Here is a 24,953-nt window from a genome sequence, read left to right on the forward strand (position 1 = left end):
GGAGTCCTGGGATCGAGTCCTGCATCGGGCTCCCCCTTCTCTGTGGGGAGCCTGCTTCTCCCTCTCCCTCTGCCTCTGCCTGCCACTCCCCCTGCTTGTGCTCACTCTGTCTCTATGTCAAATAAATAAATAAAATATTTAAAAAAAAAAAGCTACTACAACAGATCGTAATCAAAAGTATGAGAACACTGCTCTAGTCCATCAGCAGAAACGCAAAATCACTGGTGACTCATCTGCCTACATCTCAAAACAAAGGCTTCAAAGGTGCTATGACAATGTGAATAAACTGAACAGGTTTCCACATTTCACACGCACCATCCATAAAAAACTCTGAAACTCAATTCGTGGGTTTACCATATTTTTATTCCCAGTACTCAGTGGGAACGAAATAATCTTCGGGTGGTTACTTCTGTTTTTTCTGTTTCTTAGCTTGTCCAATTTTCTTTTGTCCTTTCTTTTTCTTCTTAATGATAACAGCTTTTTCTCCAATAAACAAACTTTTAGAAGGTCCTACATTTTTTGAAGCACAATTAAGTCCCTGCTTAGGTTTACTGACATTCTTCAAACTGGGATTTGAGTTTGGTTTTAATTTTTCTTTATTAACAGAACGCATGACTCTGAGTTTTCTTCCCATCAGTTCAGAATTATTTAATTTCAGAGCAAGATGAACAGCATCTGTATTCTGCAATAAAAATCAATATATTAATTTCCACCAGAAAGTCCTCTACAAGGAAACTAGTAAAATTGTGACCTAAATGGGTTAGAGCAATTTTCAAGCTTGCCCATAGACAGAAACCCCTCCCATTTCCACCTCCACGAGATTTGATCCCCCGGGTTTCAGCAACCGTGCTTGAAGTATTGTTCTCATCATGCTCCTCAAGAAATCCGTCCCCCCCTGCCCCCGCCCCCGCCGGAAGCATTCAGCTGCCTGTCACAACCCAACAAGCTTCATTTTTCTCACTGTAAAAGGAGAGTTTTGGCCAATGACATCAGTCACATGCAATCTTTTAAACCAATCAACCTTGCCTCTCCCAGGCTCTTTCTGCAGAAGCCCCACTGTGTTAGCTGACTTGAGAGAAGGGAACAGTCTCTGAGACGTTGAACTAGATGCCTTGCGGGCCTCCGTTTAGATCCCAAATTCTATTACTCTTTTATTGCAATATAAAACCACTAAATGCTAACAATCCTGAACATTCATGAGATATTTGTTAAGGGGCTTCACAAACTTATCAAGTAATAGTAGACAGCAGAGAGATAGTAAGGTAACTCCAATGCAGTCACGATGGAAACAAAAGCTATCTGGTAATAAAACATGGCAAGAGTATTAAACATAGTCACATTTCTTTGATGAGGGAACAGAAGGCAAGCTGAGGACAAAGCACAAGCTGACACTCTGCAACCCAACTCCCAGGTGGGATAAGTGTGACATTCCTCAGGTATTCCTGGTTACCCTTAAACTAAGGGAGGGCAATCTACGGAATGAGAGAAGATATTTGCAAATGACATTTCAGATAAAGGGCTGGTATCCAAGATCTACAAAGAACTTATCAAACTCAACACCCAAAAAACAAATAATCCAGTCACAAAATGGGCAGAAGACATGAACAGACACTTCTCCAAAGAAGACATACAAATGGCTAACAGACACATGAAAAGTTGCTCAACATCTCTTGGCATTACGGAAATACAACCCAAACCACGATGAGATACCACCTCACACCAGTCAATTTTAGCCATTAGTCAGAATGGCTAAAATTAACAAGACAGGAAACGACAGATGTTGGAGAGGATGTGGAGAAAGGGGAACCCTCTTACATTGTTGGTGGGAATGGAAGCTGGTGCAGCCACTCTGGAAAACAGTATGGAGGTTCCTCAAGATGTTAAAAATAGAGCTACCCTACGACCCAGCAATTGCACTACTAGGTATTTACCCCAAAGATACAGATGCAGTGAAAAGACTGGGCACATGCACCCCAATGTTCATAGCAGCAATGTCCACAGTAGCCAAACTGTGGAAGGAGCCGAGAAGCCCTTCAACAGACGAATGGATAAAGAAGATGTGGTTCATATATACAATGGAATGTTACTCAGCCATCAGAAAGGATGAATACCCACCATTTGCATCAACATGGATGGAACTGGAGGGAATTATGCTAAGTGAAATAAGTCAGGCTGAGAAGGATAATTATCATATGGTTTCACTCTAGCACAGAGGACCACAGGGGAAGGGAGGGAAAACTGAACGGGAAGAAATCAAAGAGGGAGACAAACCATGAGAGACTCTGGACTCCAGGAAATAAAGTGAGGGTTACAGAGGGTGGGGGGGGGTGGGGGAATGGGGTAACTGGGTGATGGGTATTAAGGAGGGCACATGTTGTGATGAGCACTGGGTGTTATACGCAACTAATGAATCGTTGAACACTACATCAAAAACTAATGATGTACTACTATATACTGGCTAACTGAACATAATAAAAAAATTACAATTTTAAAAAATTAAAAAAAAAAAACTAAGGGAAGGGAAAAACAAATGGTTAACTGACTGAGATCACAGTCCTGCAGGACATGAGTGTCCATCAGTTTACAAATGTCTTCGTTATTTACAAGATTAAAAGCATTCTTATCAATAGCCTAACTTCCAGAAGACCTATGGGCTCAATTTCCCAGAGCCCTAACATCACCCTCCCCTCCACAGTGATGTGGGAAACAGAGGCAAAAGGGAATGTAAGTAAATAAAATTAAATTTCTTTATAACCTGCAGCCTATTGACAAATACTTGAGATAGGCAAAGTAAAACATTCCTCCAGGGAACTCTCAACTATCTTTATGTTAATGTCTCACTGGAGGGAAAAACAAACTCCCTTAGCTTGACAATAGCCAGGCCTCCAGGATCCTGGGAGTCTTTAGTGTCCTTTTGGACACCTCCCTTTGTCCTTACCTCCCTTAAACTCTCAAGTATATAATCAGCCACCCCTCACACTTAACAATGCAGCCCTTTCAACCTTCCTGTCCCATGCTTTCATACAATCACCTTTCTGCACCAAAGACATCTCAAGAATTCTTTCTTGGTCATCGGCTCCGGACCCCAACACCAACACTCCAAAAACTATGTCATTTGGCTGCCAACGTGGGGCTCAGTTTTTTCATCTGGACTCCCGAGCTTCAGAGCAAACTTGGTGAGTACTTTCTCTTCTCTTCCTTTACTCTCGTTTCAGGGGTTTTAAAGGAGTACGGTCTTACTGGAATACTCTCATGCTGATTGCTCAGGCTGCAATCCTCTAGTCCAGGGCTACTCTACCTGGAGGAGAAAGCCTGCCTTTTGACCAGAAGTTAGTACCCTGGCTGGAATGTTAAGAAGACCCAGAAACCTGATGCCTTCTCTTCATTCCTGTCCTCATACAAAGTCCTCTGTTTTGGGCACGGGACAGCCACCTAAGTGACTAGCACAGCTGCCAATCTTAAGACTCCCAGTGTGAGGTTTCCTCCTCATTGGTCTAATGTGAACCCCTCCACATCTCTGGTCTAGCTAACTTCAGGCAAGAAGACCTCCACTGGGAGCCGGCCGAAACCAGTACCCGACTGAATTAAAACCCAACTGGGGACGGGTTTCCTAGAGAAGTTGGCTGTAAAGACTACATGTGTTGGAATGTCACTTAGATCATGATGGATTTCAATCTTTACTGTTTTCTGTCAATGTCCTCTACTAACTACTTAAATCACAAAATTGGGCAATTTCCCCTTGTAAAATTGGTTTTCTAGTGTTTTCCATGGATTAAAAATGGTGAGTTCCTCATGGCCTTCACAGCGAGGCAAACTCAGTCCATACACTAGGCGTCCACCTATAGCCTAGGATGCCGTGGGGAGGCAAGGGGAACGCCAGTATCTCCTATGGGGCCTTTTACGGCCGGCCTGCCTTCATGACAAGGCAGGATGGTGATCAATAGCGATTTTCATTTGAGGGACGCCTCTGGTCGCTTTGACACCCAGAAACTCTGACATATCCTGGTGGGCCACCACCTGAGAGTCAGCCGAGGTGGGGGGCTGGGTTTGCAGGGTGTTTGTGCTTTGTCCTCAGCTTGCCTTCTGCTCCCTCATCATCTCAACCTAGTTAGTAATAGCCTGTTGGGAATCTATCCTAAAGAAGTAATCAAAAACTGCAGGCAACTATTTGAAGAAAAAAACAACAACTACTTCAGTTTCATTATTCAGGGAAAAAAAGAGAACACTGCAAATTTCCAACAGTTGGGAAACATTAGGGAAAAGACAGTATAAATTATTTTACATCGCTTGATGGAACATACTTACACGATAGAAAACAACACAAAGCAGGTTGCAAAGTATGTTTATATGTTCACAGATAAAAGTTCAGCTATATAAAAGACACAGAAAAAACTGAAAGGAAATGTTTTAATGGGTGCTTGTAGAGGGAAGAAAAACTTAAGTGCCATCAGGTACTATGTATATTCTAATAGTATGTATGTTCTAAAGGAATAGGCATGAAACATTGGGTAATAGACAAATGTAACCAATTTTGTACAAACACTAAAATTTTACTTCTACCTGCATGAACAGTCAATTCTTTTCTCCATTTCATGGAAGGTGGAAATTCAGAGATTTAATACCTTAAATGTCCAATATCTAAAACATTATTTAATGACATTAATATGGAGAAAAAGGGAACTAGCATGGCTTTTGGTGAGGTGCAATTACAGGAGCAATACTCTATTATGGCAGGGTAGGAGTTTAGGTTTCTGAAGATGGAATTTGAAGGTGACGGTGACAGTTCTGTGTGAGTGATGAAAGAGCAGTGACAGCCTGTCCAGCGCATTCAGAGGACAGTGACAACGCACCAGTCTCCCATACCTCAAAGAGCACATAGCCAAACCCTCTGCCGATTCCAGTAGCTCGGTCTCTCACAATCCTTACTGCTACAATACTCCCACAGTCCAAAAAGTGCTCCTCAACCACAGATTCTTCAACTTCTAAAAACAAATTCAACCAAAGTGCAAGTAAGGACAAGATCGCCTTAGAAAAAGCTGGAGATGTTAAGTAATATAGCAAGTTAATATAATATAGTTAATAGAGCAAGCCCCATGAAAATTAGTCAAGTTAATATTCTATGCTTTTTCATGTTAATCTTAAAGCAAAACATTAAGTTATTACTCAGTTGTTATTTTCCTGTTATTTTAATGATAAATGGGTACTTTATTCGTTTAAACAAACTTACTGTACGGGAGATTCCCCACAAATACTGATCTCTTGTCCCTCTGAAACACAAAGAGGGTTAATAAAAATCACTGGAGCAGAAAATGGAAGTCATCCTAAAATCCACTCTTTCCCTTACCCCACATATCTGACGGGTCTCCATCTCCTGATCTGACTACACACCAGTCCCCTGTCTGATTGTTTCTTCCGTCTTCCTCCCTGAAAGTGAGTGAGCACCAGAGGAAGTAGTTTTTTGTTCACAGCTAGCTCTTAACACATGGCCGTGCTCAAGAAGGGCATGCTAGATGGGCAAACTCTCTCTGTACTGGGCCAGACAGCAAGTATGTTAGCCTTTGCCGGCCATGTTCTAACTACCCCCCTGTGCCCGTCATGGCACATTAATACCTAACCTAATGGGTATGGCTGTGTGCTAATAAGACTTTATTTAAATAACACAGGCAGCAGATGGATCTGGCCCTCAGGATGGGTCAACGATCAAAGCCAGAGAGGTTTACCAGGCCTTGGTCATTTCTCAACTAGGTCACTCTGAGACCCAACTCTCTGATTCTGTGGTGAACTCTTACAACGCAGCCTTTATGCACTGTGAGAGACCTTTGTAAACTGCAAATCTGCATTTAAACCTGTGGGATTGCTCCTGGACAAAATCCACCCTCCTCAACATGGCAGCCCAGTCTTCATGATTTGGCCTCTCTTAGTTCTCCAACAGCAACTCTTAACTGCCGCTCCTCCTCACACTCCACCTGCTCATAACTGTATCAAGCTCTTGCTGTTCCCTAAGCAAATTAAGTTTTTGGCCCCCACCACATATACTGTTTAAAATTTCTTGGGCCTAGGTAACACTGACTCATCTTTCAAGTCTGACAGAGCACCTGTTCTCCTGAAAGCCCTCCCAAGAAGTCCCTGCTTGCTGGCACGTCCCCAAGTGTCCCATTCCTAAGCTGACAAAGCATCCCGTGTATTTGTCATAAAATAGTGTCACAACCAGCCCATCTGTCTTCACCTTTGTACCGTGAACCTCTAGAGAACTGAGACACCATAGATACACACACACACACACACACACACACACACACACATCTCCGCACTGCATGCCTGACACAGGGTAGGGACTCAAAAACTGTTTAAAGAGCAACTGAACTTTCTCAATCTCAGTATATGAAATAAGGTATTGGCCCTGATGATCTCCAACATCCCTTGCAGGCTACCTCTCTCTGATTACTTGATCTAGGGGTGGGGGTGGGAGAACCGTGTTCTCAGAAGCTGTTGACTAAGGTCCTTGTACCGCGCTGGGCACCAACACTGTGACCACACAGGGCAAAAGTGTCTCCTTCTCCGCTTCCCTCACATTCACTGCTGATTCCACTCCTCTCCTAGCAAAAGCTCAGAAGAAAACGCTTCTCTCTCTCAGACTGTAGTCAAGTTCTTTAAACAACTCAAGTACTACTTACAGATGAAGTCTCAGATGCAAGATCAACTCTAATACGAAATCCATCTGCAATTTGGGCACCATTTCTGTATTATAAATATGAAGGGGGAAGATGGCTGTTAAAAATGAGCACCAAATATTAACTGTAAATACTCACTCTAAAGTCAAACCAAAGAATAAAGCATGTACTCATACATACTTAAATGCAATCATTCTGTTCAAATCTCAAATAAGTAAAATTACCTTTTCAATGCTTTTGTAGCAGCGCTCTCATCCTTAAACACAACATAAGCATTAATATTTTTCTGATCAGGATGAATTTTACGTCTATACAACAACAAAAAAAGACAATATAAAATCTGTTAATCTCAAAGTCACTGAAACAATACAGCTTGTTCCCTACTCACTCTCAATCAACACATATGACAAGAATTCCTGGGGGAAGCTTTATCTCTCTTAATAAACCTTCGGTAACAACTCAAAAAATAACAACTTTTTACATGTCACCTGTGCCTTATTAGTCATCACTACGAGAGAGCAAGCAGGACCTCCGTGCCATGCTACAAGGCTAGAAACGAGAATCTTAGCTGTAGCTCTGTGTGTGTGTATAGATAGATAGATAGATAGATAGATAGATAGATAGATAGATAGACGTGACAGCCAACTTGATTTGTCCTTTTTACTGTAAAATAAAAGCTACACAAACCTGTACAGCTTAGAGAAGTATTAAAGACCAGTACCCTTGCGGCCACTGCCCATCCCAAAGCCTCTGTCTGTGCCTCCCCTCCTCCAAAGGTAACTACCACCCCCACTTGTACAGAAATTTCCTTGAGTGTCTATACAGTTTTATCATTCAAATGTGTATTCCTTTTTACTTTATTTTTATTTATTTGAGAGAGAGAGGAGCAGGAGGAGGGGCAGAGGGTGAGAAGCAGACTCCCTACTGAGTGGGGAGCCTGACATGGGGCTCGATCCCAGGGCTCAGAGATCATGACCTGAGCCAAAACCAAGAGTCAGACACTCAACCGACTGAGCCACCTAGGCACCCCTGCAGGATTCTCCTTTTCTCTCTCTACCTTACTGTTCAACCTATCAAATATTCCAAAGCCTGGACTTTGTGGAGTGAAAGCCCACAGTATGGTTCAACATGTACCTCTGTCCTCCCTATTTCTTGGCAAATTGGCAGCCAGATCCAGAGGTGTGATCGGACTCAGACTGGACCCCTTTGTCAGGACTGGAGGTAGGGCTGTGTTTTCAATAGGAAGCATGCTATGACTGGTTTTCACTCTTTTTTAATGACTGCAGCTATTGCTGCTCAATGCCTACACCCACTAATTCACTAGGTTTGCAAAATGGTCATGTAATTTAGATGTGAACAATCAGCAAAAAGGGCCTAGTAATGACCACAGATTCTTCTCTGAAGACATGAACCTATTGTCTTTGAAGTAGCAAAAATGCTAATAAACAAATGAGTACCATCCAAAAACATACTAGGAAACGTCAGAGCATTTCTCATGGCGGTTCTATAATTATATGCTACACTATCTGATAGTTTTATATTGATAAAACCAGCTATGGTTTATTGAATGCCTAATATAATACTGGCACCATGTTAGACATTTTATGTATTTTATTTAATCTCACATCTCTGACATGGGTGTTACTTTTCTGATTTTATGGATAAGGAAGCTGAGACTCAGAGAAGTGCCATGATCACAAGGCAAGGAGTGGCCAGCCTACGACTTAAACCAAGCCTAGCTGACTCGAGAGAGCCCCTCCTCGGGTCCTGCAACACAGAGCTGCTGACAACATCCTCATCAGCACGTCCTAGGGCAAGCCTAGTGTTGTAATGTTTGCATCCCCCCCAAACTCATATGTTGAAATCCATTTAATGTCCAACGTGATGGTAATAGAAGGTGAGGCCTTTGGGCGTCGCTGAGGTCATGAGGGTGGAGTCCTCATGAACAGGAACAGGGCTCTTAAACAAAAAGAGAGACCCCACAGAGCTCCTAGCCCCTGTTGATCTTACTGTTTAACCTACAAAACGCGAGGGCACCGTGACAAGGCCCTGGCTAGGAGTCAGGAAGCTGACCCTCACAGGAGGGCAGCCAGGCTGGATCCTATTCTCTGCCTCCCCAGCCTCTGAAACTGAGAAATTTCTATTGTTTGTAAAAGCCATCCAGGCTGTGGCACTTTGTTATAGCAGCCCGCCATGGACTATGACAAACCCCAAGACAAACTGAATGGAAAGTGACTTTAAAAAACTCTTAATTGTACTGTTACTTGACGATCAAAGCCCCGCGCTGAGCACAGGGAATGAAGAGGTCAAGAATGCAGTGCTGCTCCTTTCTTGTGGCAAGAACATGTTTTGTATCAAGCTTGATGGATGATTTAAAAACACTAATGGCATCTAGAGTTCTACTTCTACCTAGAAGGTAGAAAGCCAGGAATAGCATCATTCCCACCCTAAACAGTTTTAAGCCGGACAGCCTACAACACGGTAACTTTCGCCGAAGCCACCAGAGCTGAAGATGAAGGGAAACCAAGCAGCCTGAAAGCTAAGCAAAGACAGCCCCATCGGAGGAGACAGCAGGCAGCTTTGGCTCACAGGACAGGTGCCAGACAAGCCAGCTGGACCGATTTCAGCTAGGACTTAAAAAATTGCTAAAGCCTAGTGTGGGCTAGGCCTGAAAGGGAATCTCTATAGAGGCCGCAAACACAGGGGTGCATGCCCACTAGCAGGCTCTGCTCCACTGACCTCTGCCGGTGTCCCCGGGAATGACCGAGGGCAGGCGTAAGCCCAAAAGCATCCATGGGGGTATGGGCTGGAGAAGAGAAGGGCCAAGGCTAGTGTGGGAAGGGCACAAAACCCCACCTGGATTCTTCTCCCTATAGAGAGGGCTAAGCTGCTGGGGCAGAGGCAGCAAAGTCTGTTACCCCCAGGGCACAGGGAATACCCTTGTGGCCAGAGGAAGGGAGGCCTCCTATCACAGGGCAAGGAGTAGGAAATGTTCTCCAGCACAAGACCCACCAAAGGCACAAGGCAGAGTGTGGCTGCCATGGGAGGGAGGGCCAGTTGGGTGCATGGATACACAGATAGACAGGGCCTGTCCGCATCTGAGGCTGAACCAGGACAGCAGAGAACCCCACTGCCCTCGGCCAGACCACCAAAAAAAAAAAAAAAAAAAAAAAAAACCGCACTCTCCACATTGGATCTTCAGTAAAATTTAAAACTTTTGGCTCTTTAAAAGACACCTTTAAATAAGTTAGCCACAGACTGGGGCAAAAATCCAAAACATATATATCAGAAAAATGGTCTTACATCCACAATAAAGAACTCTACACAACTCAATAATAAGCCAGGGCTCCTGGGTGGCTCAGTTGGTTAAGAAGCATCGACTCTTGATTTCCGCTCAGGTCATGATCTCAGGGTTGTGAAATTGAGCCCTGTATTGGGCTCCATATGTGGAGCCCGCTTAAGATTCTCCGTGTCCCTTTCCCTCTGACCCTTCCCACTCTCTCTAAAAAAAAAAAAAAAGACAAGCCACCAGAAAATAGGCAAAATTTCTGACCTGACACTTCTCCAAAGAACAGATACAAATAGCCAATAAGCAAGTGAAAAGACACTCGGTATCTTCACTCATCGGCAAAACAGAAACTGAAACCACATGACAAACCTTTTGAATGGCTAAAATTAAGTGACTGACAATATCAAGTGTTGATGAGGATGTGAAGCAACTGGAGTTCTCACACAGCTGGTGGAATATAAAATGATGCAACCACTTTGGAAATTAATTTGGCAGCTTCTTAGAAAATTGACATCTACCCACCACAAGACCCAGCAATCCCACATCTCCAAATACTTTAGCAAGAAAAATAATTTGTACACCAATATTTTTAGAACCTTTATTTGTGATAACCCCAACCCAGAAATAACCTGAATATTCATCAAACTGGTCAATGGATGAACACATTTTGGTACAGCCACACCATGGAATACTACTGGGCAATAAAAAAAAAAAGAACAAGCCACTGAACAGCCAACACTATGAGCAAATCTCAAAATCATCACACTGAGCAAAAAAAGTAGCTAATAGAGTAACTCCTGCATGATGAGTCCATTTACATAAAATTCTAGAAAATGCACACTAACAACAGAGAAAGGGAGCAGGTCAGGGGTTGCCTGAGGACAGGTGGGGGTGATGATACTCAGAGCGATGAAGTATTCAGTATCTTTTTTTTTAAAGATTTTATTTATTTACTTGAGAGAGAGAGAGAGAGAGAGCACGAGTGGAGGGGAGGGGCAGAGGAAGAAGCAGACTCCCCACTAAGCAAGGAAACTGATGCGGGGCTCAATCCCAGGACCCTGGGATCATGACCCAAGCCAAAGGCAGCCACTCAACTGACTGAGCCACCCAGGTCCCCAGTATTCAGTATGTTCACGAGCACGTACATATGCTAAAATCATAAAGTTTTACATTTCAAATATATGCAGTTTATTGAAGGTAAGTTATACCTTAATAAAGTAGAAACAAGGCTAAAAGAATTGACTATATGAAAAAGCAAAATAAGTTTTACATGGCAAAATCCTCCAAGCAAAAAAGCAACTGAAGATAAGGAAAAATATTTGCTAACTCAAATCACTAGAGCTAATTTCCTTAACATCCCACAGATCAATGAGAAACAATTCAACAACAAAAACCTGGGCAAATGATAGTAATAATTCAGATAAAAGGAAGCACAAAAGACTCCTGAATATATGAAAAGATGCTCGCTCGTAAGAGAAATGGAAATTACAAATACCATTTTTCACCTATCACTGAAAAGCTCAAAAACATACATTTATAAAGGTGTAGGAATACATATAGACTACCATCTCTGGGATAGCAGTCAAAATTACAAATGCAAATACCCTTTTGACCAAACAATTCCACTACTAGAAGTTTATCCTACAGATAATTCTCACATGTACAAAATTACACATGAACAAGGTTATTCACTCAAGCATTATTTGTAATGGCCACAAGACTGGAAAAACAGCTCAATATCCATGAGTGGAGAGTTTGTTGACACAAGCTATCGTATACCTTACAGAATACTGAGATGCAAAAGAATAGGGAAGCAATTTTTACACTGATAAACAGATCTCCAGTTTATAGTAAGCGGAAAAAAAGGAAATGTGGAGTACACATATTGAATACCACCGCATCGAAAGTTATGTGTGGGGGGAACGTACGTATTTGTGTATCAACTTGTAAATGCATAAAATGTCTCTAGGAGGTTATACAAAAAAGTAAAAATAGCAGCTGCCTGGGGCCGGAAATTGGATGACTAGGGAAAAAGGTCTAGGAGAGAAACTTTCCATTCCATACACTTTTTTTTTTTTTTTTTTTTTTAAGTAGGCTCCATGCCCAGTGTAGAGCCCAACACAGGGCTTGAACTCACAACCCTGAGATGAAGACCTGAGCTGAGATCAAGAGTTGGACGCTTAACTGACTGAGCCACCCAGGCGCCCCCAAAGTATATTATTATCTTTTATCGAATATAACTATATCTATATATAAATGTAATCTGGGTACCTATTAATATAACTATCTAATAGATACACCTCTGCTTGTAAAATCTATTATTTCATGTCCTAGTTAGAAAAAAAACCCAAGATTAGAGATTAATAGGAAATCCTGCATAGAACTGAAAGTAAATGAGAAATAAAGGTTGTACACTTTAAACTTACATGTTATATGTCAATTATATTTCAATTTTTAAGATTAATGAGAAGTAAAGAAACATGAATGTCTCATCCTTGGCACCAGGTGGATAGGAGGGTAGGGGAAAATCCCCTGAGAATATGAACCACAAAGCCACACTACCAGCATGGTCCCCAAAGCTTCAGAGAGCTTGAAGTGGTCTTGGGCTGCTGGCACCCCCCAGGTGACTGAAGCAAACTTGAGTCCTCTCTGGAAAAACCTGACCAGCCAATAGCAACCATGGGGGGCATCCTGATCTTCAGATGCATCCTGACTTCAAAATGTTAAGATATGGGAAAATGTGTGCCTTAGAATTGATAAAATACGGTATTTAAGACTTACCCTGGAATATCTGAGCACAAAACTTTCTTATTCTCTTCCAAACACTATGCTCGATTAAACATCCTTGAAATTTCTCATGGCACATTTTCTAGTAAGTTATTTTATGATACTTTCTGTGACTCTACTATTTTTGTTAAGGCTTAAAGACAAACATCTGACAAGTTTACATGCTATTACAAACATAAGAAAATGGTCAAGTATGATGTCTTACCCAAATACAAAAATCCATGACAACATGATCTCAACTTTTAACCAAAATGAAAGAGAGTTTTAAACTACTCCCTTTCTGTAATTATAAACTTACTTTATTGCTGCCAACTTTTTGGACAAAGTTCCCTCTGCTGGAATCTTTTAAGAGAAAAAAAAAGTATTAAAGAAAATTCATTATTTGAAATATTACTTCAAATTAGTTGTATTTTAATTAATGGAATTCTAAATACCTTATTCTGATGTGATATGATTAAAAACATTCAAGGGAAATGAATGAAATGAAAATGAACCTGAGCCCCGTCCTAACGTTGTATGAATGGGATCTGGCAGCTTAGGACAAAATTTTCCAATGCTATAGGACCATATTCAGATTTCTCAGGCACTAACTCTCCATCCAGGTGGAAGTAAACATAATGTGCCCTCAAACTGTGTCAGATGACTCAAAGGAGTCTCCGGTCATGAGGGGACACTGATGTTGAAAACACACATGAAAAATATAAGGAAAACTTTTATAAAATAAGCTTGGAAAAAGGCAACATTTCTAAATATTTTATTGTAAATCCTGTAGGATTTTAAATATGTTGAATTAAATTGGTAAATAATGTAAAGACATATTACCCATGTGACATCCATGTCTAAGAGTTGATATATGCCAGCTGGCAAAAACAACAACAACATATCTTGTTGTCAACATTGTCTTCAATCGGGCAAATAAGGGAACCCCCCTTACATTCAAGCTCACTTTATTTTCAGTCATATACAGTATTCCTTTAGCTACTTAAAACAGTGAAGGGGGGAGGGAGGGACAACTTTGTGGAGGAGATGGAGACTCAAGTCAACAACTGTGACTGTCAGCAACGTGCCAGTACACTCAGGTACCGAGAAGACCAAGGGGAAAAGATATAGACCCTGCAAGTTCACCGACCAGGACCACCTACGAATGTCAATTTAATTTAGGGCAGTAACTATAAATCTCCTCTGGAAATCCTTCTTAGTCATCCGATATGTAGCAAAATTAGGAAATTCTCAGTTTGTCCTGTTCAGACTGCTAACATATAGTCAACTGGACAGTTTAACAGTACAAGACATGAGAAATGGCCCAGTGAATAATCAAGAGGTGAATGACAGTCATCAAAACACATTCACTGGGTGCCTTCTAGAGGCCTGCAAACATCTAGATCCTGTTATTGAAGATACAAATGAGTACGTATAACATAAGGCCATAAGGTACAAGAATAATTTAGAGGGAAAAAAATACCACTTGATGGTATAAAGTATCAGAAAAACTTGAATAAGTGACTTTTTATTAAATTTTTTATTATTTTTTAAAAAGATTTATTTATCTGAGGGAGCATGCATGTACATGCACGCAGAAGCGGGGGCGGGAGAAGAGAGGGAGAGGGAGAGAGAATCCCAAGTGGACTCCATGCTGAGCCCAACGCAGGGCTCAGTCCCACAACCCTGAGATCATGACCTGAGCTGAAATCAAGAATCGGATGTTTAACCGACTGAGCCACCCAGGCACCCCTTGACATTTTTTTTTTTTTTAAGATTTTATTTATTTATTTGACAGAGAGAGAGAGAGACAGCGAGAGAGGGAACACAAGCAGGGGGAGTGGGAGAGGGAGAAGCAGGCTTCCCGCGGAGCAGGGAGCCCGACGCGGGGCTCGATCCCAGGACCCTGGGATCATGACCTGAGCCGAAGGCAATTGCTTAACCAACTGAGCCACCCAGGCGCCCCTGCCCCTTGACATTTTAATTGCCTGCAGAAACGCAGACAGCACCCTACTGGGCAAAATGAGACTTCAAGGAGAATTCCCAACAAACAAACGAACTGAGCAAAAGGACAGGCGTGACAAAGGCCAAGTGCATGATCAGCACCGAGGGAAGCTCTGCGGCTGCAGGAGAGCGACATGTGGAGGCACAAAGGGCCTCGGGACGAGGCTGTGACGAGTGTCAGCCTGAGAACCAGGACAGATTTCACTCACAGCAAGAAAAATGTGAGCGTTTTAGGCAATTCCATGTATGTTTAATGTGCACAACGTGCAGGTACTGGTGACCCAGGGATGAGCAAGACAAACAGGTATTTGCAATCACGGCTTTCAGTCAGGTGGGGCGCACAAACGACGTAGCAATTACGGAACAGTATCATAAGGACTATGATGAAGTACAGGGTGCTGGAGAGTGCACAGCAGGGTCAACACACAAACCAGTAATCCAGGGACAGGGAAGAATCTGGCGAGGCTCCCCAAAGGTAAACTAGGCCAAGGTGTGTGTGTGGGTGTGTGTGTGTGTACACGTATGTGCACACACACGTGTGGTGTGGTGTCTATATGTGTAATGATCATGAGTTCCATTAAGAATTTTTAGGCAAATTAAGTTGACAGTCGGTGTGCTGAACAGAGGTAGACCGAATGTAGGAACCATAACAAGCCTCTGCAACTCTTCTGGCAAGAGGTAATGAAAACTTTGGTGGAACAATGCAGAAAGAAAGGAAGCACTCCTCTTGGGAAAAAAACCACAGCTAAAACATAGGCAGGGATACCAGCAATAGGATGGGTGGGCCAAAGAACAGTCCCAGGCACTGAAGAGGCTTGCAGCCCGGGTGGCACGAACTCATACAGCACATCAGCACATCAGCACATCAGCACACAGCACCGGATGGGGCCGCGGAGAAGTGGACGTGAGCAGAGGGGTGCTGAAGACAGCTAAGTGGATGTATCAGGGAACGTTCTGATATGGGGAAACGGGGCTCTGAAAGGCAGACAAAATATATATGAAAAAAGTGAGTGAGAAACAAATACCATGACAAAAATTATGGTGACCGTGCCAAAACCTTGGGAAATGTCTACTTTTAAGATTTAGTTTAGAGAACGAGAGCTCACACACAGGGGCCAAGTGTGCAGCGGGGCAGAGGGAGAAGGATGGGGAGTCTGAAGCAGACTCCGTGCTGAGTGAGGGGCCCAGCTCAGGGCTCGATCTCATGACCCTGAGATCGCCACCTGAGGCGAAACCAAGAGAGTCCTACAATTAACTGATCACACCACCCAGGCGCCCTGGGAAATGTCTACTTTTACAGAAGTGAGCAGTTTTGCCCTCTGGGAACATTTAGCAATGAATGGAGAAACCTGCGGTGGTTACAGCTGGGGTGGGGAGGGTGCTACCGGCCTCTAGTGGGTAGAGGCCAGAGATGCTGCTAAACATCCTCTAATGCACAGAGCAGCCTCCAACAACAACGAATTATCTGGCACAAAACATCCATAGTATCAAGGCTCAGAAACCCCATTTTATTTTATTTTAAAGATTTTATTTATTTGACAGAGAGAGAGAGACAGTGAGAGAGAGAACACAAGCAGGGGGAGTGGGAGAGGGAGAAGCAGGCTCCCTGCGGAGCAGGGAGCCCGATGCGGGGCTCGATCCCAGGACCCTGGGATCATGACCTGAGCCGAAGGCAGACGCTGAATGACTGAGCCACCCAGGCGCCCCTGAGAAACCTCGTTTTAGAGAATCACATGAGAAAGAACAGTTAGAAACAAGGAATAAACATTTCTTATATTTTAATATGCATTAATTACATTTAAAAAATATGAATGAGAAAAAAAGAATGATGCTATTTCATACTTCAAGGAGCATGGCTATAACTGGTCTACAGAGTGCTCAGTGGGTGAAATCAGATCCCATCTATTTCTATAAAGGTTTAGCATTAAATTGATTTTTTATTTTTTTTTTAAGATTTTATTTATTTGAGAGAGCGTGCGTGCAAACACAAGCAGGGGAAAGCAGGCAGAGGGAAAGGGAGAAGCAGACTCCCCAGTGAGCAGGGAGCCCAATCCGGGGCTCCATCCCAGGTCCCCGAGATTATGACCGGAGCCAAAGACAGATGTTTAACCGACTGACCCACCCAGGCGCCCCTTGATTTTTTATTTTTTTTTTTAAACTTCATCTGCTGGGGCGCCTGAGTGGCTCAGTCAGTTAAACGTCTGACTCTTGATTAGGACTCAGGTCATGATCTCAGGGTCATGAGATCGAGCCCTGCATCTGGCCCCACGCTCAGCAGGAAGTCCTGCTTGGGATTCTCTCTCCCCGTCTCTCTATCCCTCCCCACTCGTGTGTGCACAAGCCCCCTCTCTCTCTCTCAAATAAATAAAATCTTTTAAAAAATTAAAATAAATAAAAACTTGGACTGCCTATGCTTAGAGTGTAAGTACTATTTGCAGTAGTCACACGAACTTCCTGTACTGAATGCCTAGGATTCTAGAAATGCTATTCAACATGTATTAATGTTTGTTTGTTTGTTTTTTTAAAGACTTTATTTATTTGTCAGAGAGAACACAAGCAGGGGGAGCAGAAGGGAGAGGGAGAAGCAGGCTCCCTGCTGAGCAAGGAGCCCAATGTGGGACTCGATCCAAAGACCCTGGGGATCATGACCTGAGCCAAAGGCAGATGCTTAACTGACTGAGCGACCCCGGCATCCCAATATGTATTGCTGTTCTGCAAACAAAAGTCACACATCCACCCTCCAACAACGATATCATTTCACTACGTGAACTCATTAAATTATGAACAGAGTCCAAGGGTCAGCACTATATACTAAGAGCACCTCTTCTCTTGGGCTGGATTTGAACCTGTTGATTCAAAAGGCTGTGCTTCTCCAACTCACTAATACCAACATGTTAATAAGTCTGACTTAAAATGCAATACATTTTAAGATTCACAATTTCAAGGTGGGGAGAACACATACCAGAGAACGAAATCGTACAGATTCTATTTGTCCATACTCTCTGAAAAATGACTTCAGCTTCTAAAACAAAAAAGTATATATATATATACTTTAGTTTACTTTCAGAACATCAAATAAGTGTTATAAAAAGGAATTAAGTACACTGTCTGATGATCTTTTACTGCCAGGTTTTATTTTAAGAATATTTCAGGAATAGTTGACTATTCAGTTGGAAGACCAAAAAAAAATTCTACTGAAATTTATACATATGTATGTTCATATAAACACAACTCAAGTTCTTGTTACTACCCATAAGGTACACAACATTTTTGTCTTTCAATCTTTTATAATCTTTACTACATATAAACGATAAAAATAAAGGGCAGATTTCGGGTTTAGTGAATCCCACACAACGGAAGTTAGGATGTATTCTTTCATTTATACAACATTCACTGAACCTCTTACTACGCGCTAGGCACTATTTCCGGTCTACGTTCTAGTTACGTGTAACAGAAGAGACAGCTGGAAGAAAGAAAAAACCGGGACAGAAGGCCACCACAATACTTCAAGTAAGATTTGCGGAAGCCTGAATTAGGGCAGTGACTATGGGAATGGAAAGAGGAGGGTGTATATTGGAATCAATCTATAGAATGATCAACGTAGTCATTTATAATGAAATTCTATGTTAATAACTTATTAATTATGCACTTATTCAATAAAGGAAGAGTAAACAAAGTTATGTATTATTAACATCTCTGAATCTTTACAACATGCAGGTTACACACTTACCTTCTTGTTACATGTGACAGGCAAATTCCCAACAAACACAGTTCTCTCGTTCTTTAATCTCTCCTCTTCTTGGTTGATTTCAATTTTCTTTCTTTGATTTACAACTGTGTGATCTCCACCATCAGGTACTTTTTTATCTGCTACTTTAATACCAGATTGAGAATTACTCCTTTTTTGTTCCTGTTTTTGATGAATTTCTTCTTCTAAATCAGCACTTGCTAGAGCGTTTTCCCTTTACAAGGCCAAAAAAAAAAAAAAAAAAGAGCAAAAATAAAAGAAGAAATAAGAATCATGGAAGTCAGGCATAGTATTTGGCAAAGCAAAAGGATTAGAAATATTTCCCACCTGGGGCGCCTGGGTGGCTCAGTCAGTTAAGCATTGGACCCTTGATTTCTACTCAGGTCACAATCTCAGCGTCTTAGAGTTGGGAGGCTCTGTGCTGAGCATGGAGCCTGCCTAAGATTCTCCCTCTCCCTCTGAGCACACCCCCTCCCCAAGCTCACGTGATCTCCTAAAAAAAAAAAAATTCCCACCTACTTCTGACTTTCCCAAATATAAATGTATGATTCATAAATATATCTAAATTTAAAAAGCAGTATTATCAAAAAGTGACTGGTATCTTTAGAAAACCCAAGATTAGAAAAAATCAAGCTCAATTTTTTGAAGATACGTTAAAACCGCCACGTAATAGCAGAGCAACCAAAGTTCATTTCAGCAAAAGTTGGTACATTTAAAGCTCTTGGAGATTTAGTTTACACTCTATGAATGCCTAGGTTCATTCTCGGCTCTAGAACTCTAGGGGAACTGCAGCACTCCCAGGGGGTCTATAAAGGTTAATACGGGCTGCAAAATACTTCATAAAAGCAATCTGGCCAATAGGGAAAACCAGATTTCCTATTTATAATAGTTCTGTAATAACTAAAGGACTGCTTGTCAAAAGTACATTCTGAAATGGTGCACACGGATAAGCGAGATCTGAGCATCACTCCTAACAGAGAACTGGACCCAGATCTTTTTTTTTTTTTTAAGTTTATTTGTTTTTAGTAATCTCTACACCTAGCATGGGGCTCAAAATCACAACCCCAAGATCAAGAGTCACATGCACTTCCAAACAAGCCAGCCAGATGCCCCTGGACCGGGATGTTAAGGAGGGGAGAGAATGGATAGTACCAGTCACGGGTAGTAAATGATACATTCACTCAGTAAATATTTACTGGGTTTCTACTCAGTTCCAGCCTCTGGGGATAGAAAAATGAAGAGACTATTAAAGGCCTTTCAATAGTCTAGCCTTTGAAGAGATAGGCAAAGTTCACAATAAAATGGGAACATGGTGTAGAAAAATAAAAGAAACAAGAAAGACTTCTCAGAGGAGGAAAGGCCGTGTCTGGCACATAGTGCTCAGTAAATTTTACCAATATTACTCTTCCACTAGATCCTAAGTTCCACTAAGGAGAGGGTTCGTGTCGAGTTTTTTGTCCACTATGGCATATAAAGTACCGAGCAGGAGTGAAGGGAACCAAGACAGAATGGTGAGGAAGGAACCAGGTCAAGAAGGACCGTGGCTGTTAATGCAAACGAGCTTACATCGTAACCCACGGAGAATAATGAGCCACTGAAGACTTTAGAGACTGACTAAAACAGATCATTTGGGCAGAGAGCAGAAGATAATTAGGAAGGGGGCAAAGCTGGATAAGGGAGATCAGTAAGGAGAGAGTTATAACTGCATGTATGTGAGAGGACAACAGACCAACTAGAGAAAGGGAGGGGTGGAAAAGGAGAGAAAGATTAAAGAGATTAATTAAAAGACTGCATCATCAGGACTTGGCAGCTAATTAGATATGCAGGGGAGAGAGAGTGTAAGATGACTCCCAAGTCACTGGCCTAGGCAACTGGAAAGCTGGTGGTACCACTCGTGCCGAAGAACAGGTTTGATGAAGATACACAGCTCAGTCTGAAGCATTCTGAACTTGAGGTGCAGCTGACTCTTGAACATGGATTTGAACTCCACTTACAAGTGCATTTTTTTTCCCGATAAATACGGTACAGGACTATAAATGTATTTTGTCTTCCTTGTGATTTTCTCAATAACATTTTTTCTCTAGTTTACTTTATTGTGAGTATACTATATATAACATATAAAATATGTGTTTATCGACTGTTCATGGTACTGGTACATCTTACAGTCAACAGTAGGATATCAGTAGTTAAGTTCTGGGGGAGTCAAACTTATAGGTGGATTTTTGACTGTGTGGAGGTCGCTGCTCCTACCATTCCATTGTTCAAAGGTCAACTGCATATAGAAGATACGGGTGCAAATGCCAGCAGGCAAACAGATTCACAGGTCAAGAGATCAGGAGAGAAATCGGAATGATGCAGCCATGGGAATAAATGTGATTGCTCAGAATGAGTGGTAGAAAAAAGGCCAGAGAAGGTGACCAAACAGAATCCTGAGGAAAATCAACATTTACAGGGCAGTCGGAAAAAAAGGTACCCACAATAACAGAGAAGGAACAAAGAGACTCAGAAGAGATCGCTGTCAAAAAATCTAACAACCGCAGAAAGAAAAGCAGCCATGTGAAATGCAAGAGAGGACTCACGAGACAGGCTTACCGTCTACTAAACATGGCAACTAGGCCAGGATGGCTCCACTGAGCACTGTTTCAGAAGTTGGACCAGATCGTAGAAAAACAAACACAACAAGCAAACAATCAGACTACAAGTTCATGGAAGATAAAACAGATCCAGAAAAGGAAGAGAACATAAGTATCACATTTTTCTGAAAGCCTGACGATGAAGGGAAGGACCAAGGGAAAGGTAGATAGCAAACAGGGAAGCATGACTACAGACAGGGTTTGGTTTTGTTGGATTTCTCTTTTTAGGATGAGAATCTTGAGCGTATTTGTACAGTAGACAGAGAAAAGACACAGGAAAGAGAAGAAAATGCCTATACCTGACGGCACAATCCCGAAGGAGGCAGAAGAGGTCTGTGGTATACACAGAACAGGTGACTGAATTAATCTCGGACAAAGAGGAAGACACCTTGCTCTAAGAGAAAGGGAAAGAAATTAAGGATGTGCATAAATACACTAAGCAGGAAGTTGGAAAAGTGGTGCTTAGTAACTGTTAGCAATTAATAGCTCTCTGACTAGGCAATATCACCTGGGGAGAGAGAAGCGAGAAATAAAGGGCTTGAAGAGAGTGGCTTCGCAGACTGAGGAAAGTTACCTGGGAACCTGTGATGTTACTTCTATTTGGATCTTGATCAAATAAACTATAAAGAAAACTTTTTTATAAGCTAATGGCAGAGATCTGATCTCTGACTTAGGAAGTTTAAGAAAACAAAATTCTTCTTCATGCTGCAATATTTACAGACTTAGATTACAGATCTCAGATTTGCTTCCACTTAATGAGGGAGCTATGAATGGGGTAAAGAGGAAACAAGACTGGCCAAGTATGAATAACCGTTGATGCTGGGTATACGAGGTTCTCCTCATCCTTTTCAAATTTTGAATATACATGAAATTTTCCATAATAAAAATTTTTTGGTAAAAATTAGAACTACGAAATGAGGAAAAAAAAGAATACTGCAGGTCCAAAAATCTTAATTTCTTTACCATCTAATTTAACATCAACTTAAGAGAATTCTACCAACCTGTGTGCCAACTTTTTGTCTGCATCAGAAAGTTTCTTTTTCGCTTTCGTTTTTTTTAAAGGTTCTTGCAAGAGTGGTCTCTGAATTTGGGATGTACTTTCTTCCTCCTCATCCCGTTTCCTTTTTTTGGTGGTCTCCTTTTAAAAATTGGAAGTTATGTTTGAGAACTCATCTTTTTCAATAATTTAGCTGTCTTTCTAAATTTGCAAATTTTCTCTCCCAATGCATGTCCAGTAATGAACGGTTACTTAAAATTAATCCTATCTGCCCCACTCTAGAATCCAAGCCCTGCGAGGTAAAAAGCCGTTCTAACGGGCCATTCGGAATAGAAGCCGGTGACTTACTTTCGGCACAGGCACATACACGGGTTGAGGCTGCGGCTCTAAAGAGCTGAAGAGGGACGCCAGCCGAGCTGTGCTGTCTCTGGAGGGCCGCTTGCCCTGGAACAAGCTGCTGGCGACTTGTCCAACCACATAGTCTCCTGTCAGATTCCCGCGAACGCCGTCGTCTGGGTCGTCTCTAGACACCGACGCCACAAACTCAGCCACGCCACGCCACGCCCCACCGTTTCGCCCGCCCGAGCTCCCGAACGCCCACCTTCGCCCGGGTAGACGTGCCATGCGCCACTCACCTTTCCTCCGCACCTCCCTTTTTCTTCCGTTTGTTCTTCCCTTCCAACGGCAGTCTCATTTCCAGGCTTCCTAGACAGCTGCCGGCACGCGCGACCGCACTTCCGACTCCCGGCTACTTCCGCTCTCGGGCCACGCCCCTTCCGCTCTGGGCTGCGTGGGAGCCGGAGACACCCGGGGAGTTGGGGCAGGGCTTCCGGCACCGGGTTGGACCTCGGGAGTGGAGGAAGTCTTTCGAGAGTACTTGAGGCCTTAAGTATAAGTAAGAATCAGCGAGACTGGGTGTGGGGCGTCAGTCCAAGTGGAGGGAAAACAAGGTCGAAAACCCCTGAATCACTGATGAGGAGGGAGAGAGGTTTATCAAGAAAGGAGGTTACAGGGATGTCGGCTACATAATATTAGCAATTGGTGAATCGGTGTGAAGCGTACGTGGATATTCTTTGCATTGCTCTGGCAGTTTTTCTGAATTTTGACAGTGGAGGCCTCAGCCCTAACCTGCTCTGCCCTGCTATTCTACCAGATCCTTGGCGCTCAAAAGTCTTGCTATTTTCTCAGCCTAACTTCCAGACTCCTCTCCCTCCAAACCGCACATTCTGGCCTTTTTTATTCCTTGTTATTCCTTTACCTTTTGTTATTCCTTTACCCAAAATTATCCGCCTCTTTACTCACCTTCACCTGCAAAATCATGCCCATCCTTCAAGGTCCAGCTCTGATTATCTCACTTACGAAAATTTCCCAGCTACTTGCAATAGATTTTTTTCCAGTCCTTCATCAAACTGCATTAGTGTTAATGTACACTCTATCTAGATGTCTAAATGGGTGTCTTATTTATCCTATTTCTGTCTATCGTACCTAGTGAATGTCAGTGAATTGATTTTTAGGTAATAAAAGATAAATATTAGATTATAATTAGATAATTTAATTCAGAACTTTGGTGGTAAGATCGGATTGAATTTTGACTCTGAGAATAGATCTGCTTTCTAAAAGATGCTTAACATGTTAAAGATTTAGGCACTACGTACAATTGGTAAAGAAAAAACATTTTCTTAAGAGTTACAACTATATGTAAACATTGTATAATGGTATGGAATAAAATGCACATTGTAGGACATTTTCTAAAAAAAAAAATAAAATAAAAGCTGCTTAACAGAAGTAATTGAGGATATAGGTGACCTTTCATAGGCCACATCAGAAAAATCGAAAAAAAAACTCACAATATTCACCTGCTTGGCCGTGGTTTTGTTTTCTGAGTCTCTTATTTAGGTTTCCCCTAATTGTGACCTTGTAGTATTTCACAAAAGATGGGACAAATCCAATTGTCCCTATTTGCAATTCAGGCATCTCCCCCCATCTTATACAGTCCAATGAAGAAATCCTAATTTTTTCATTCAGAATGTCTCCAAATCCCATTCCCTCCCTACTCTAGCATTATTCCAAGAATCATTTTATCTGTAACACTGCAACCTCATCACATCTGGCTTTTCCTGACTCTTCCTCTCCATTCTTGCCCACACATTCCATTTCTAGATGAATCTCCCTTGAATGTTACCTTCAAGGTTTGCATCTCTTCTGTGTCACCCTCACATCTGTCATCACAATTCCCATATGCTCATTCATCTCCCTCTTTAAACTCTTACGCACTGGTTTTCCCTGACCATCCAGTTTAGCACAGATTTTATTAGTTCTTACATATATTACTTCTACAACTAAACCATCAAACTATTCCTCCAGGGTATCACATCTAATATACACAAAACCCATCAAGATGTTAGCCAGAAATCCCTAAAGAGCAGGTTAAAATTAAAAGAAAGGTGGAGAAATGGACTCAAAAAGAATGAAAGGGAGCACACATTTCTAGAGGAAAATAGGATTAAAGAAGCTGTGGTTGGAGAGTTAAAAAATGATCCCCACTGCTATTCAGAACTGGTTTTTAAGTGTTTGGAGACCACTTAACCCCTTTGAAGAGTTTAAAATATAAAGACTTTTCAGAGGAAAGTACAGATTAAGGGGCTCCTGGGTGTCCCAGTCCATTAAGTGTCCAACTCTTGATTTTAGCTCAGGTCTTGATTTCAGGGTCATAAGCTCAAGCCCTACATTGGGCTCCACACTGGGCATAGAGCCTACTTAAAAAAAAAAAAAAAAATACAAAAACGCTTTTTACAAAATGTTAGTGGTCTTGTGTATGCTGCTTCAGCTTCCCCAATTTCCCCAG

General features: G+C 42.0%; 1 protein-coding gene across 2 annotated transcripts; it reads right to left on the reverse strand.

Annotated features, from left to right (window-relative positions):
• Positions 1-345: 345 nt before the first annotated feature.
• RBM34 (RNA binding motif protein 34) lies at positions 346-22,861 on the reverse strand. 2 transcript variants are annotated; one of them, XM_028104623.1, is made up of 11 exons: positions 22,744-22,861; positions 22,457-22,631; positions 22,113-22,249; positions 18,461-18,692; positions 17,693-17,752; positions 13,046-13,089; positions 6,896-6,979; positions 6,675-6,738; positions 5,228-5,267; positions 4,864-4,982; positions 346-682 (listed from the first exon to the last, which is right to left on the reverse strand). In XM_028104623.1, the coding sequence occupies exons 1-11, from the start codon at positions 22,800-22,802 to the stop codon at positions 404-406; spliced, it is 1,293 nt and encodes a 430-aa protein (XP_027960424.1). In that variant the 5' UTR covers positions 22,803-22,861; the 3' UTR covers positions 346-403. The 2 variants fall into 2 exon arrangements, with proteins under 2 accessions (XP_027960424.1, XP_087875958.1); XM_088019832.1 differs by lacking the exon at positions 13,046-13,089 and having other exon boundaries at positions 6,896-6,927.
• Between the last annotated feature and the right edge of the window lie 2,092 nt (positions 22,862-24,953).

Source organism: Eumetopias jubatus, unplaced genomic scaffold, assembly GCF_037043125.1.
Source record: "Eumetopias jubatus isolate StellerSeaLion01/CBP00866 unplaced genomic scaffold, mEumJub1_p1.0 scaffold_17, whole genome shotgun sequence".
In the NCBI taxonomy this organism is placed as follows: Eukaryota; Metazoa; Chordata; class Mammalia; order Carnivora; family Otariidae; genus Eumetopias; species Eumetopias jubatus.

Bases quoted from the DNA above. Each gene is read 5' to 3' on its own strand.
- RBM34 (XM_028104623.1), bottom strand. From the start codon at position 22,802: ATGAGACTGCCGTTGGAAGGGAAGAACAAACGGAAGAAAAAGGGAGGT. The intron at 5,268-6,674 runs GTAAGTAGTACT...TTTGTGTTTCAG, and splicing joins TTGCATCTGAGACTTCATCT to AGGGACAAGAGATCAGTATT. The intron at 4,983-5,227 runs GTAAGTTTGTTT...ATTTGTTTTTAG, and splicing joins TGTGGGGAATCTCCCGTACA to AAGTTGAAGAATCTGTGGTT.